General features: G+C 47.3%; 3 protein-coding genes across 3 annotated transcripts; all 3 read right to left on the bottom strand.

Moving 5' to 3' along the window:
• Positions 1-122: 122 nt before the first annotated feature.
• K444DRAFT_231807 (uncharacterized protein) lies at positions 123-2,691 on the bottom strand. The gene is made up of 8 exons (XM_024871230.1): positions 2,562-2,691; positions 1,992-2,414; positions 1,895-1,938; positions 1,710-1,842; positions 1,164-1,640; positions 756-1,094; positions 615-689; positions 123-554 (listed from the first exon to the last, which is right to left on the bottom strand). The coding sequence occupies exons 1-8, from the start codon at positions 2,565-2,567 to the stop codon at positions 297-299; spliced, it is 1,755 nt and encodes a 584-aa protein (XP_024728333.1). The 5' UTR covers positions 2,568-2,691; the 3' UTR covers positions 123-296.
• Positions 2,692-3,942, bottom strand: K444DRAFT_231806 (uncharacterized protein). Its single transcript, XM_024871229.1, has 4 exons — positions 3,322-3,942; positions 3,220-3,261; positions 2,846-3,150; positions 2,692-2,781 (listed from the first exon to the last, which is right to left on the bottom strand). Exons 1-3 carry the CDS (start codon positions 3,550-3,552, stop codon positions 2,881-2,883), a joined length of 543 nt encoding a protein of 180 aa, XP_024728334.1. The 5' UTR covers positions 3,553-3,942; the 3' UTR covers positions 2,692-2,781; positions 2,846-2,880.
• A 1,904-nt stretch (positions 3,943-5,846) lies between these two features.
• K444DRAFT_231886 (uncharacterized protein) lies at positions 5,847-6,780 on the bottom strand. Its single transcript, XM_024871231.1, has 2 exons — positions 6,743-6,780; positions 5,847-6,686 (listed from the first exon to the last, which is right to left on the bottom strand). Exon 2 carries the CDS (start codon positions 6,558-6,560, stop codon positions 6,048-6,050), a length of 513 nt encoding a protein of 170 aa, XP_024728335.1. The 5' UTR covers positions 6,561-6,686; positions 6,743-6,780; the 3' UTR covers positions 5,847-6,047.
• Positions 6,781-11,493: the final 4,713 nt, after the last annotated feature.

Here is an 11,493-nt window from a genome sequence, read left to right on the forward strand (position 1 = left end):
GACCCCACTACAGTTTGGTTTTGGGGGGGGGGGCGTGGGGGCGGGGGTTTCCCGAGTGCGGGGTAAAAAGTTACGAGGACCCCACTATCCTGTCGCGATCGTGGCATCGTGCAGTTGTGTCCCGAAGTTTTGTTCACGGAGGTTTTCTCCTTGTATAAAGTACAATGTGAAATCGCAGTTAAAGTATTATACTGGTGAGACATTTCCCCTGCTCGAAGAGACCCCCGTCCCAAAATTTTCTTGCTCTATTGCGACACCACGATCTAGATCTGTTCTACCCCTGTTCAGATGAGTATCTAAACGGCATCAGACCCACATGCAGGTTCCACACCCCCACTTACTTCTGCATGGTGTTGTTCTAACACCTTCTTCAACTTCGTCAAGAGAAATTGACCATGACACAAAGTCCATCTCTTCATAAGCCATTGGATTACGAATATTGCAGACACCATAATTATCATTGTGATTACGAACCACCGAAAGGTGAGCTCAAAAGGAATCACGGATGGTTGCATTGAGAACATGCCTACGGATAAGGAATACGGACACAATACCTAGAATTTTGACTTGAGTTAGTATAGACTGTTCGATGGCAAGGGATCTTCTGTGCGCACCCAAATTGTGAACTTTGACATGAATGCAGAGGTTTCTGTGGCCGCGTTTCCCTCAAGAGACAATAAAAGTTTCAGCTGAATATTCAGTCAGTGAGTTTCTCTACCAGGGCAGAATGGCACGAAAGCCAGAGTTCCTCTTACCGTGCTGAGATCACTCGATAACGTTTCTTTGAGTGAAAGAAGCTTCTGCCGGTTATTTTCCAGTCTCCTGAAAGCTCGCTTAATGCTTCGCAGCGATTGTCCTGCTGCACGAAATTCGGGTGAGTTGCTTGGAAATCTGTCGAGATCAGAGAAGTATCCCCAATCCCCGTCTTGAGAGAGGAACGTATCCCATTCGTGGATGATGCCAAAAAGTACGCCGAGGAGTTCAGTCACCAAGACCATCCTCTGACGAGTCCACTGGAAAGAAGCGTTCATATCTCCAGTCCGTCCAGACGAGTTTCGAAGAGTTTTAGACGAAGTGAATGACTGCAATTGTTTCTGATCGAGACATCAGCACGGCAATTTGAAAGTACGAGATTATTCAACTTTAAAAATGAAACAACGTACGTTTTCATTTCTGTCGAGCTGTAGCATATAGACCAATTCATCCCACTCTTCCCTCACCTTCTTTATTCTGATCTCTAAAGCCTTTATGAAGTACTCCCGTGGTCTCCAAATGGGCTTGTTTGCGTCGAGACCATATGCAATTGGATCTTCTACGAATACAACTTCATTATCGTAAACTGCAGCGTCCTTATCCGTGGTATCGCCTTCCTCCATCTCATACTCAGTGTCCTCAAAAGCCCAAGCGGTCCACTGCCACTCATCAGATCCATGAATAACGCAAGAAACCTGTGCCTTGTGTAGACGATAATTATCTTGGCATTCTGGTCCTGCCTTGTTTCGTGTCGGAAAGGTCACGTCTTCCCAGTTTCGCAGGCGTTTCCCACGGTCCGAAAGAAGATGGTTATCAGATTTTGGGGCTTTTCGCAACGCGAAGAACGGAATGTGAAATTCCATTTGAAAGGTAGCCTTTGCATCCGACTAGTGAATACGGTCAGCAACTGCAGCTACCCCACCTATTCTGACTCAAATGAGAAAAGACTCTCTTACCGGAACATGGACTTGGATCGAGGGACGAAAAGATACATGTTTGCAGATAGCATCTCGAACTGCTGGGACCTGAAGATATGGGGTCGTGGCTGCTATGGCGAGGATCATCTCCGGGGTTAAGTTTTCGATGTAACTACATTCTATTAGTTTTTTGTACATGGAAATTGGGAACGAATAAATCTAACACGAGACGCCGTTCTGCATCGGGCTTATTCTCGAGTTTATATCGCTGTTACCGTGTCAGCAGTCTTTCGTTGTTAGTACAACTGAAGTGAGCCATACCGATTGCTTCAAGTGTCTCAGTAAGCCAGTTGTAGTCAATTTTCCACACATCCGCACGTTCCCTTTGCCTGCCAAACTTGGGCTATTTCGGTCATCGATCCAGGCGGCTGGCCGTGTTCCGGCTTCTCCAATACCCGTTTGAAGTTCTTCGAGGCTTGTGCAACCTTCACAGTACTCCTTAACTTCATCAGCTTCGCATGGAGATCCCAAGTCGTCGGATACATCCAGGAAGATTGTCAGCTCGTCGTCGATGCAACCCCAGCTCTTTTTAGCATCAACAGCGGGGATGTCGTCCTTGCCGGTAAGTTCATGATGTGTGAAGAAGCATTCGTACCACGCATTGTCAAAACACTGGAATGGGCAACGCTTCCCGTTGGTAGCTTTCCCTTCTACCTTTACACGCCTGGGGTTTCCTCTCTGGGCCTAGGCAACCTCAAATCATTGCTTAGCAAGCGCATTTAAGCCATAGAAATATCCAAAAAGAGATGGATTTGCATATCTCTCAACTCGCGAGACATCCAAAGAGTGCGAGCGCGCGCGCGCCTCCGGGGGGGGTCGGAAATTACATACCGACATGGAGAGCAACCTATTTATTTAATACCAGACAACCTTACCGAGTTTTAAAAGTAGAGACGGTGAGAGCGGGAAGAGCGAGGCAGAGAATTCGAGTGGCATTGTGAGTACTTGAATCCCGATCGTTGAAGTTGTCGCTTAGGCTTTGGGAATTGAAGTCGTTTTGGGGACAACTTAGAACCAAGCTTGGGAGAGACGGGAGGAAGATGACAGTGAACTGATGACAAGTCAGTAATTCATGTTGGGTAACCACAGAGATGGACAGGGAATTAAAGACTGACCAAAGAATGACACCTCTTCCGACCTGAGCCAACGCTCAGCCTGCATCTCTCCAATGTAAGCAACAGTGTGGCCAGCTATCAACCACTTCTTGCCGAGCTTGTTCTCTATGAGCCCCCTTTTCTGTGATACTCGAGACTGTTGTGAGCGTGTTTTCGTTGTCCACGTCTTTGTCCACGCCTAGCGATTCTGGTCTCATTGTTGATTGAACCCTCACTTTCTCTGTCCTACAGAAAGGGCACCTTGATGCCCCACAATCTGGACATGATTCGGTCATGATCCCAATTCCGGCCTTCCCACAGGCGCACTATTTGGGCGTGTTAGGCTGACATGGAGGCTCAACCAGGGCTGGAGAAGTCGAAGCTGAACAACTCACACAATGCCAAATATAGACGTATCTCCTTCCTCTCCCTGGTGGCTGTAGGAATTTTTAGCACGCAAATTATTGGTGAACTAGGGAAATTTGAGGAGGGCTTACCCATTGAGAGAAAGGTTCGAAGGGGGACCCTGCTGGCTCAGCCTCGCCGTTGGGCCGATTTGCAGCTTTGATACCAGCCTGACCAGGTTCAAGCACATCAAAAAATGAGGCGGTCGACACATCCTCAGCCAGTAGAAAAGGACGCAATGGACACCTCACAGCCAGGGCCCTCAAGTAAGGAGAGTTTAATGAGATGAGCGAGCCGCTCCGGTCCTCGTTCCGGATACACATTGGGCAGCTTTCTGCAAAAATACCGAAATGTTCTCGAGTGAGGCTTCGGGTACCGAATATACTCTTCTGAATCTCCTTTTTTGTGCTCCTGTTAGAATCTTTATACAAAACCCTGGAATCATTCTTATCATCTCATTTCCCAAAAATACCAGCCTCTTCTCTCTTCAAACTGCTCCGCTTTAAATATCAGCGGCAAGGTCTCCCATACGGCCTGTTCAATTACTCGCATCGGCGCTTCTTGTGGCATGGGTTTGGCCGCTTTCGAGCAGTTAGCCTTGTTGTGAAGTTGAACTTTATTTTATGAGGTGAGAGGCTGCGGGAACCCGAAAAGACAGTGACTCTTGAAAAGACGATAAAAATCTCTCTGGGATGGAACGGTCACTTGAAAAACGTAAAGTCTGAACGATTGTGTTGTCGTAAATATCTTCCAGCTTGTATGAGTTCCAGTCAACTAGTGGGTTGTTGAACTTAGTCCCTTGATCGTCCACTGCCAAGAAATTGGATGTGCACAGGGATGATGTCTCAGATCATCAATTTCCAGACGCGCGCTATCATCACGCCATGTTCATGATAGTCTGATTCTCAATGGCCAATGTGGAATGTTTCCCGTTGACGCGTGCCACCCTGCTGCGTGTTGCCGAGAGAAAAAGTGAGTTCGGAAAAAGATGTATTCTAGGCGTCGCCTGACTTAGACATCTTCCGTACAATAAATAACTCTCGGCTTCCTGCAACTTACTACGTCGTGACTCGTGGGCGGCAAGGCAATTCGCAGTTTGAGCATCATTTCCGTGCCGATACCGTTCGTCTCGTCAGCTCCAGGAACGAAAGCGAGATGAGCGTCAATGCAATATGAAAAGCCTGAACTTGAGGTCTCGCGTGGTCCGGCCGAGATTTGACTCTCGATAAGAATTGAAACCCTGCCCTAATGAAGAAGTTAGCTCAAAGTCATTTTGGTTACCCTGAAAGTGAGACAATTGGACTCGCGATGAAACGGTGGGCACATGAGCCCTTTGTGAAACGTTGATGTTGAGCTGGATGGCGCACAACAGTGACCTGGACTGTGTACCCTTGGGGAACTGGTTTTCATGAGATAGATCGATTTTTGGTCAGAAAGAAGTCAAGAGCCCGACTGAATGAAGATATTTTCATTAATCATCATACCACAACCAATTGTTGACGAATTCTCTCCGGTACCGCACCCCAACATTCCATGATCAATGTTGAGAATTCAAAGCAAAAGTCACGTGCAATGCTTCTCAGACCTAGCGGGAGGAGAAAAAAATGGCCGATTTTGACAAATTCAGCGGAGACCAGAAAATCAGTATTTACTAGACACCAAATTAACTTCTTTTCTCTCTACGACTTCTTACGGCCATACCAGATCTCGCAAGTCCTATATACGTCTTTTGCACCTTTAATTGACTTGTGTTGTCTCAAAAAGAGGGCAGGAAGTTGAGGTTTTGGTGTTGGCGCAGGGGCCAATTTCGGCCGCTTATTTCTCCTACGAAGAGGACGACTATCCATTTTGCAGTGATCTAAGGCCTATACTTATACACGTCCAAATAGCCCCTATTACCACCAAGAACCCATGCTTAGCTATAAACCCTTGTTTGGCTGAACAGTCAAACCAGCTGAACCTTGGCCATGCCTGCACAGCTGAATCGCCACTGGTAGCCTTAGGCACCAATTTCCAACAATCAATGAACCTGTGTCTGATCACGTGACATGCCACATTATATCAATAGGCCTTAGTCAGTCCCGAATTCACCGTAGTTCAGAAAACTATCCGTTTTAATTAATAAAAAAACAGTATTATGTTCGTAGTAACCGAAGTTAAGACTTCTGAAAGCTGCAAAAGCCCCTGATTGGGGTCAACTTCGGGTTCATCGAGGAAACAAATCTACCTCCTGACGAATGCCATCCATATCTGTATCGAGGTCCTCAGTTGTGTTCCGAATATATACCCTTCTTGTTTCTTCTGTGCTAAAGGTTATTAAGATAAGATACATCAGACTAGACAAGAAACTTACACGTTTTAGCAGCCCTCAAATCACTTCCATGGAAGGCGATCATTATCACGCACTCCTCAAGCGGTAATCGCATCAAATCCATGACCCTGGGATACATTTTCAGGCCAGGCTGCGGTCAGAAAGTTTGAACTGAAGTTCGAAATAATCGAATATGGACGAAGGCACCTTTCCTTGTCCTACAACTAAGATGAAGATAAAATGTGTGATGGAGGTCGAGAATAATTAACAAATATCAAGTTGCAGTCGTGTTGAACTTTTGGAAAAACAAGTCCATTCAACACCAGAACACTATGGTTTCTGTTGGGCATTGTAACACAACGCATATTTAACACCTTTCTCGAAGGCGAGTCAGAGCTAAACCTATATTCGGTCATCTTTCAAGAGATGATCAGCCAGACCACTCCTCGAATCCAGAACAATCCTGACCAATTTCTCTGTGCATGCCACTCATCCACCAATATTTGTCTAACATTTTAATCCCCCAAGGCCAAATTGACTCTTTTCTCGTCGAGGGGCAGACCCAGAACTCGCCGAGGCGTCGAATCGATGTTCTCCGTATGCTTCCTCGCATAAAAACTTGCGCGGATTTCTTTGAACAATCCGGATCTCTAGTATTCTGCGCCCTGGCGAAGCTCGGTGGGTGGCAGATTGGCAAAGATGGACTCGACAGGAACAAGGAGCTAATCTGGAGTACCTGTCGCAACAGCTTCCCATTAAGCCGCACACCAAAGCTTTAGCCTTTATTTGGGACTCAAGAACCTTGCGTTTCAAACTCATCAGAACATCATGCTGGATAGCCACAGAAATGGACAGGCACTGACTTGACAAAACTATGTGTGGTCCTCGACCATCCTCCCTGGAAAGAAAAGTGAAAGCCAACATGAGGGTACCACACTCTCCGAATCTCATCCACAGATTCGCTGTTTTGTCAGGCTCACGAAGATCGCCGCGTGTATTTCCATCGTCCACGACTTGCATTGACCGACGCGTGCAGTGCCATTATTGAACCCTAACCTTCTCTGTCCTGCAATATGGGCATCTTGATGCACCACAATCTGGGCACACCTCAACCATGATTCCAATTGATGCTTTCCCACAGGAACACTTATTGGCGTGTTAGGCTCTTAATTAACGTGTAGGGTGCGATGGGTACAACTTACACAGTGCCAAATATAAACATAACGCTTTCCCCTGTACGGCGGCTACAGGAGTCAGTATGCAGAATATAATGACAAGGCAAAGAGACGGGACAGGCTTACCATCTGCGAGAACAATTTGAAACCAGACCACGCGTCAACTGCGTCATTGGGCACACGTGCATCAACCTGATCCTTGAGAGAGGGCCTCCTCAAGGTGAACTGACTGTCCTGCTCCCGCTCGTGGTTAGCCATAGTGCCGCTTCGTCCACGTTAAGGGTCCAATGGATGGGTCTTTGGGTATCGTAGATCAACAGCACAGTCCGACTGAGTGTTTCTGGCCTGCTTCAAGTACTTATCTACACAAGCACGCTTTCCGCCACCCTCATTTCCAAGAGGGAAGACACCTTCTGCTCACTGTCATGAGATATGGAACAAGCAAAGAAGGTGTCGAGGAAGAGTCTGATTATTGGTCCAACATTGGAACAAAGTGGTCCATATGAATACCTTGCTTGGTAAAGACAAGGGTCCCGGCCGCAGGCATCTTTCGATTGTCTGCCTGCTTATTCGTAATTTCGAAAGAAGGGCTAGAGCTCATCTGATAACGACCGTGGAAACTGAAACTTGACAAGAGGCCGAAGATACATTTGACACTGGACGTGGAGCAGAAGATTGCATGAACAAACTACCAAGTTCTGTACCACTCGACACGCAAATTCACTGAAAACCATGCCTCAAGACCCCAAGTTTACGGGTTACCGATACTGGAACGCAAAACGTTGGTACGTATACGCAATTCATGCCCCCACGAACCCGGCAGCTCTTTCGAAGAAGAAAAACAAGTCGGCAAAGGTGGCCAAGGTGAGCAAACGTGGTTGGGCTAGTCATTCGCGACGAAATTGACATTAGAAACAGTCAGATTTAGACTTTCGATTGGAAAAGGAGATGAAACTGGGGGAACGGAATAAAGGCGCTTTACTTTACTACCTTGCGAAAAGGCCTCTGAGGAAGTTGTGCGCAACTTGGCGGAAAATAAGAATGACGGGATGCCTGACGCCACGACGTCAAGGGAGGAAATTGGAAGTCAAACAAGGGTCCCCAAATCACAAATTCTATGGTGGAACCTTCGAAGTTGTTGGTGTAACCCCTTACTTGTCTCCTTGTGCAGCAGGACAAGTGCACATTCTGGGGTCTTAAGGGAGGGATGCTTCATTGTACGGAGGACCCGGCCAAAAGTCTTGCAACTGGCAGGGATGGGCGCGGCCGCCTCTGACGCCACATAGGCCTGGCAGAGCAACGAAGTTTAGGGGCTTGGTGGCCTGAAGGGAGCACGGTTTTAGCGATATTTATAGGGCCTGTGCGCTATCGTTAGTAGCTGGAAGGCCTATGAGAGCCTGAAGTTACAGCGTCTTCTGGTTGCTACGCAACCACCCTGCCATTTAAGCGAACGTGGCGTTAGACCCTGGCAGTTGCAAGACTTTTGGCCGGGTCCTCCGTACTATTCTCGTATCACCCACAAGTCTGAGCGCCGTCGCCACAAATAATCCGGTCCACTCACAGCAAACTATTCAACAACACGCTAGCAGGGCGTTTAGTGTGGGGCACGAGTCAGTTTTGCTTTTGCTGTGTCACGCCTCGACGCACCCGAGCGGTGAGTCAAGTCTTCCACTTCACCCACAACCGCAAACATGGTTAATTTGGAACAGCACAGTACTTCAACTTTATTCCACCACCAACATATTTAATGTTTTAAAAATTCTAGTACAAAGGACAGAGTCGCGTGCTGCGAACAAAATGCACTTTTCAGAATGCTTGTAGGTATTATGATTAAGATTTTGTAATATTCACAGATGAGGACCCAACGTCAGACACCAACCTTTGGCGGCAACCCTGTTCCTTGGATCCATGACTGCGTGGCGCATTCCAGCTGTTAGAACTGGTTGAAATACGTGACGATTACGGGTCGTATCATTCATCTCGCTCCTGAGGGCGTCCGGAATTGACAAAAGCCATGACACGGAGATAGCCGGCATTTTAACTTGGTCGTTTTCTGCCCATGGAGGTGAATACGGTCTCATGATCGTTCTGTACAATGAAACCTCGATATAAGGATACCGAAATTGTCCCCAAATACCAAGGATAATGCGAGGTATCCTAAAATCGAGAATCACGTGCAAATACACAAAAATAGAAATGTCACCAGGATTTGAAAATATAAGGACAAAACACCAACAAATCAAGGTTGGGATAAAAAATCATAAGGATAGTCCTTATCCCTTCGTCCGGTGAGACATTGCCACGCTAGCGGCCGCATATGAATATCCCTAATTCAGCAGGAACATCATCCGAATTAGGGATATTTATGTGCGGCCGCTAGCGTGGCAATGTCTCACCGCGACGAAGGGATAGTAAGGATATCCTTAGCTCAGGGCTAATTTCTAGTGGGGTCCTAAGGTAGTATCCTTATGTCGAGGATATTTTTATATTGAGTATCCTTGTAGCGAGGTTTCACTGTATTGTAGTCGCTATTGGTGTTACCATAGCCTCACAGAGGCCATGGTACGACACAAGTCTAGCTGAGTTCAAGGTCCAGGCTGTAGTCAAAGTCAAAGAATAGCCAGAAGACGATGCCAGCACGAGGGTCACGTGGTTAGGATCTTTGGTCAAAGTGGCATTCCAACAACTTATTGTTTTTTCCTTGGCAGATGACGATGCTCCAACAATGCTGATTTCGTGAGTAGTCTTGCATCTTCGGCCTAATGGCGCTGGCGAAGCTTCAGGCTGCGCACGATGCCGCTATCGGCACAAATCCTGTTGCCGATGCTGACAGAATACACGCAAAGCCTCCCGTCTCCTGAATGCACTGCGACACGCTTTGGCCGTTATCAAGAGGGTAGTTCAGATAATCGAATCAAGGACCACGATGCGGGAATGGCAACACGACTTCGCTTTCCTCATCAGCGAGTCCTTTCCCCACAGGCCGGAGTACTGACGTACCGGAAATTTGAAGTCATTGACATTCCCAAGATGATCTACACAGATCCGACGCTATTTCCATGTTCTAATGAACTCATTCCCAAAAAGATATTTAGTCACCACTTAGGCATGCACTTCACCGAGCACGTGACTTGTCGTTTAATTGGGAATCAGGAAATGCGTTGGTTCTGAGATGGCAATCATCCAAAACAAGCTAATGCTCATATTTATAGACCATTAATTTGGCATTAAGCTACCTTGAGAATAGTGGGATGTGCTGCGCGAGAGGCAGGGACAGTTGAAGAAGTCAAAGTGCAGCGGTAGACAGTGGATAGAGACAGCACACCACTCGCAAAGGCGATGGTACATACAAAGAGGGTGTATCGGTGTACCTCAAGCTCAGATTAAACCAGGTCCTGATACGAATGCAGTAAATTTGAGGTGGGCCGAGTACCAGAATTAGGGCTAAGGTGTGTTAAATGACGAAGCAACCGTGTCTCTTAACGAAGACTAAATGGTTTTAACTTGAGCGCTGTTAACGTCCCTCAAAAACTGCCCAAACGCCGCGCAAGCGCAAGCACTTACACGCCTACCAACTCCAGAACATTTCTGGTACTGGCCATTAGATTTGAGGTGTGGTAGAGAACATTTTCTGGAAGCGCTGAAGCTGGTTCCTCAACTCTTAACCAACCTCAAGGCCACGATGCGCGAAGAAGTCTTCAAACTTCCCGCTAACCTTTCGTCATTGATTCCACGCTTTTGAATCCAGGGATTGATTGTTGCGGGAAGCGCTGAAATTTCGAAATATTGGGACGGTCACGTTCGCCAAAAGAAAAGGGGAACACCAAATTCCCAAAGTACTTTGGGAGGATTTGGTAGTTGCAGAAGCATGTGTTTTACCCTGAAATTGAGTGCGTGAATTCAGTATCCTTGAAGATGAAGATATCAAACAATTGGCCCACTTGGATATTAGGTCTCCACGGAGAGTCAATTAAGCTGTTCGGGGATGTGCGCAAAATCGACGCAGTCCTTGCTTAAGCCCTTGAAAACCGAGGACGGGCCCTCAAATCGATCCTAAGACTAGCGGTAAGGGATACAAAGAACCAATCAACCTCGCTGACGCACTTGCGGTGGGTCCAGGTCCCCTAGATGTTGAACGTTTCCATCAACAGCATCATCCCGTCGAGTCTTTCGAGACTTGCTGGCTGACGATGGTTTCATGATTACGGACCCACAGGTCACTCGCAACAATCGTGAGCTGGTGATGCCTTAGTTTGAATTCAGGCAAGGAAGATAAATAAAGCGGCCCTTGTGGCAAGCTTTTCTTTCTCAACTTTTACTTCTTAAAATATCGTTCTGCTGCTCGTTGAACACTCCTCGGGACTCCTCGGGAGCCTTCGAACTCGTGTTCGTTTCGTTGATGGACCCAACACCGCCACGATGCAATTCAAGGCAACCGCAGCCTTGGCTGGAGTTGCGATCGCTTCCTTCGCCGACCAGGCTCAAGCTCAAGGTGCCTACCTTGAATCCATCAGGCATTCCGGCAATTGGCAAGAGACCGCTCTCAAAGGAGAGACCAAGCCCGTCGAGGAGACGATCGACATCCCCAAGGGCGGACCCTTCATCAAGTCTTTCAACGGCACAAACTTCACCGAGATCATGAAGTTCGCCGAGACAAACAAGGTGGCCATGCCTTATATCATCTCCAACCCTTCTCCCAAGAAGGGAAAGGGAGAAGGCATGTGCATCATCGCTGGCGCCAGTAACCTGAAGGCAGGCTCAAGTGTCAGCTTCAGACG

This window comes from Hyaloscypha bicolor (genome assembly GCF_002865645.1).
Source record: "Hyaloscypha bicolor E unplaced genomic scaffold K444scaffold_182, whole genome shotgun sequence".
Classification (NCBI taxonomy): Eukaryota; Fungi; Ascomycota; class Leotiomycetes; order Helotiales; family Hyaloscyphaceae; genus Hyaloscypha; species Hyaloscypha bicolor.

What these genes read in the sequence shown, in the direction of transcription:
- K444DRAFT_231807 (XM_024871230.1), bottom strand. An exon ending in CGATCCAAGTCCATGTTCCG is followed by an intron (nt 1,641 to 1,709) that starts GTAAGAGAGTCT and finishes CGTATTCACTAG; the next exon opens with TCGGATGCAAAGGCTACCTT. An exon ending in TATCGAGTGATCTCAGCACG is followed by an intron (nt 690 to 755) that starts GTAAGAGGAACT and finishes CTGAATATTCAG; the next exon opens with CTGAAACTTTTATTGTCTCT.
- K444DRAFT_231806 (XM_024871229.1), bottom strand. Translation starts at nt 3,552, where the DNA reads ATGTGTATCCGGAACGAGGACCGGAGCGGCTCGCTCATCTCATTAAAC. An exon ending in TCGAACCTTTCTCTCAATGG is followed by an intron (nt 3,262 to 3,321) that starts GTAAGCCCTCCT and finishes AAATTCCTACAG; the next exon opens with CCACCAGGGAGAGGAAGGAG. An exon ending in ACGTCTATATTTGGCATTGT is followed by an intron (nt 3,151 to 3,219) that starts GTGAGTTGTTCA and finishes ACGCCCAAATAG; the next exon opens with TGCGCCTGTGGGAAGGCCGG.
- K444DRAFT_231886 (XM_024871231.1), bottom strand. Translation starts at nt 6,560, where the DNA reads ATGCAAGTCGTGGACGATGGAAATACACGCGGCGATCTTCGTGAGCCT.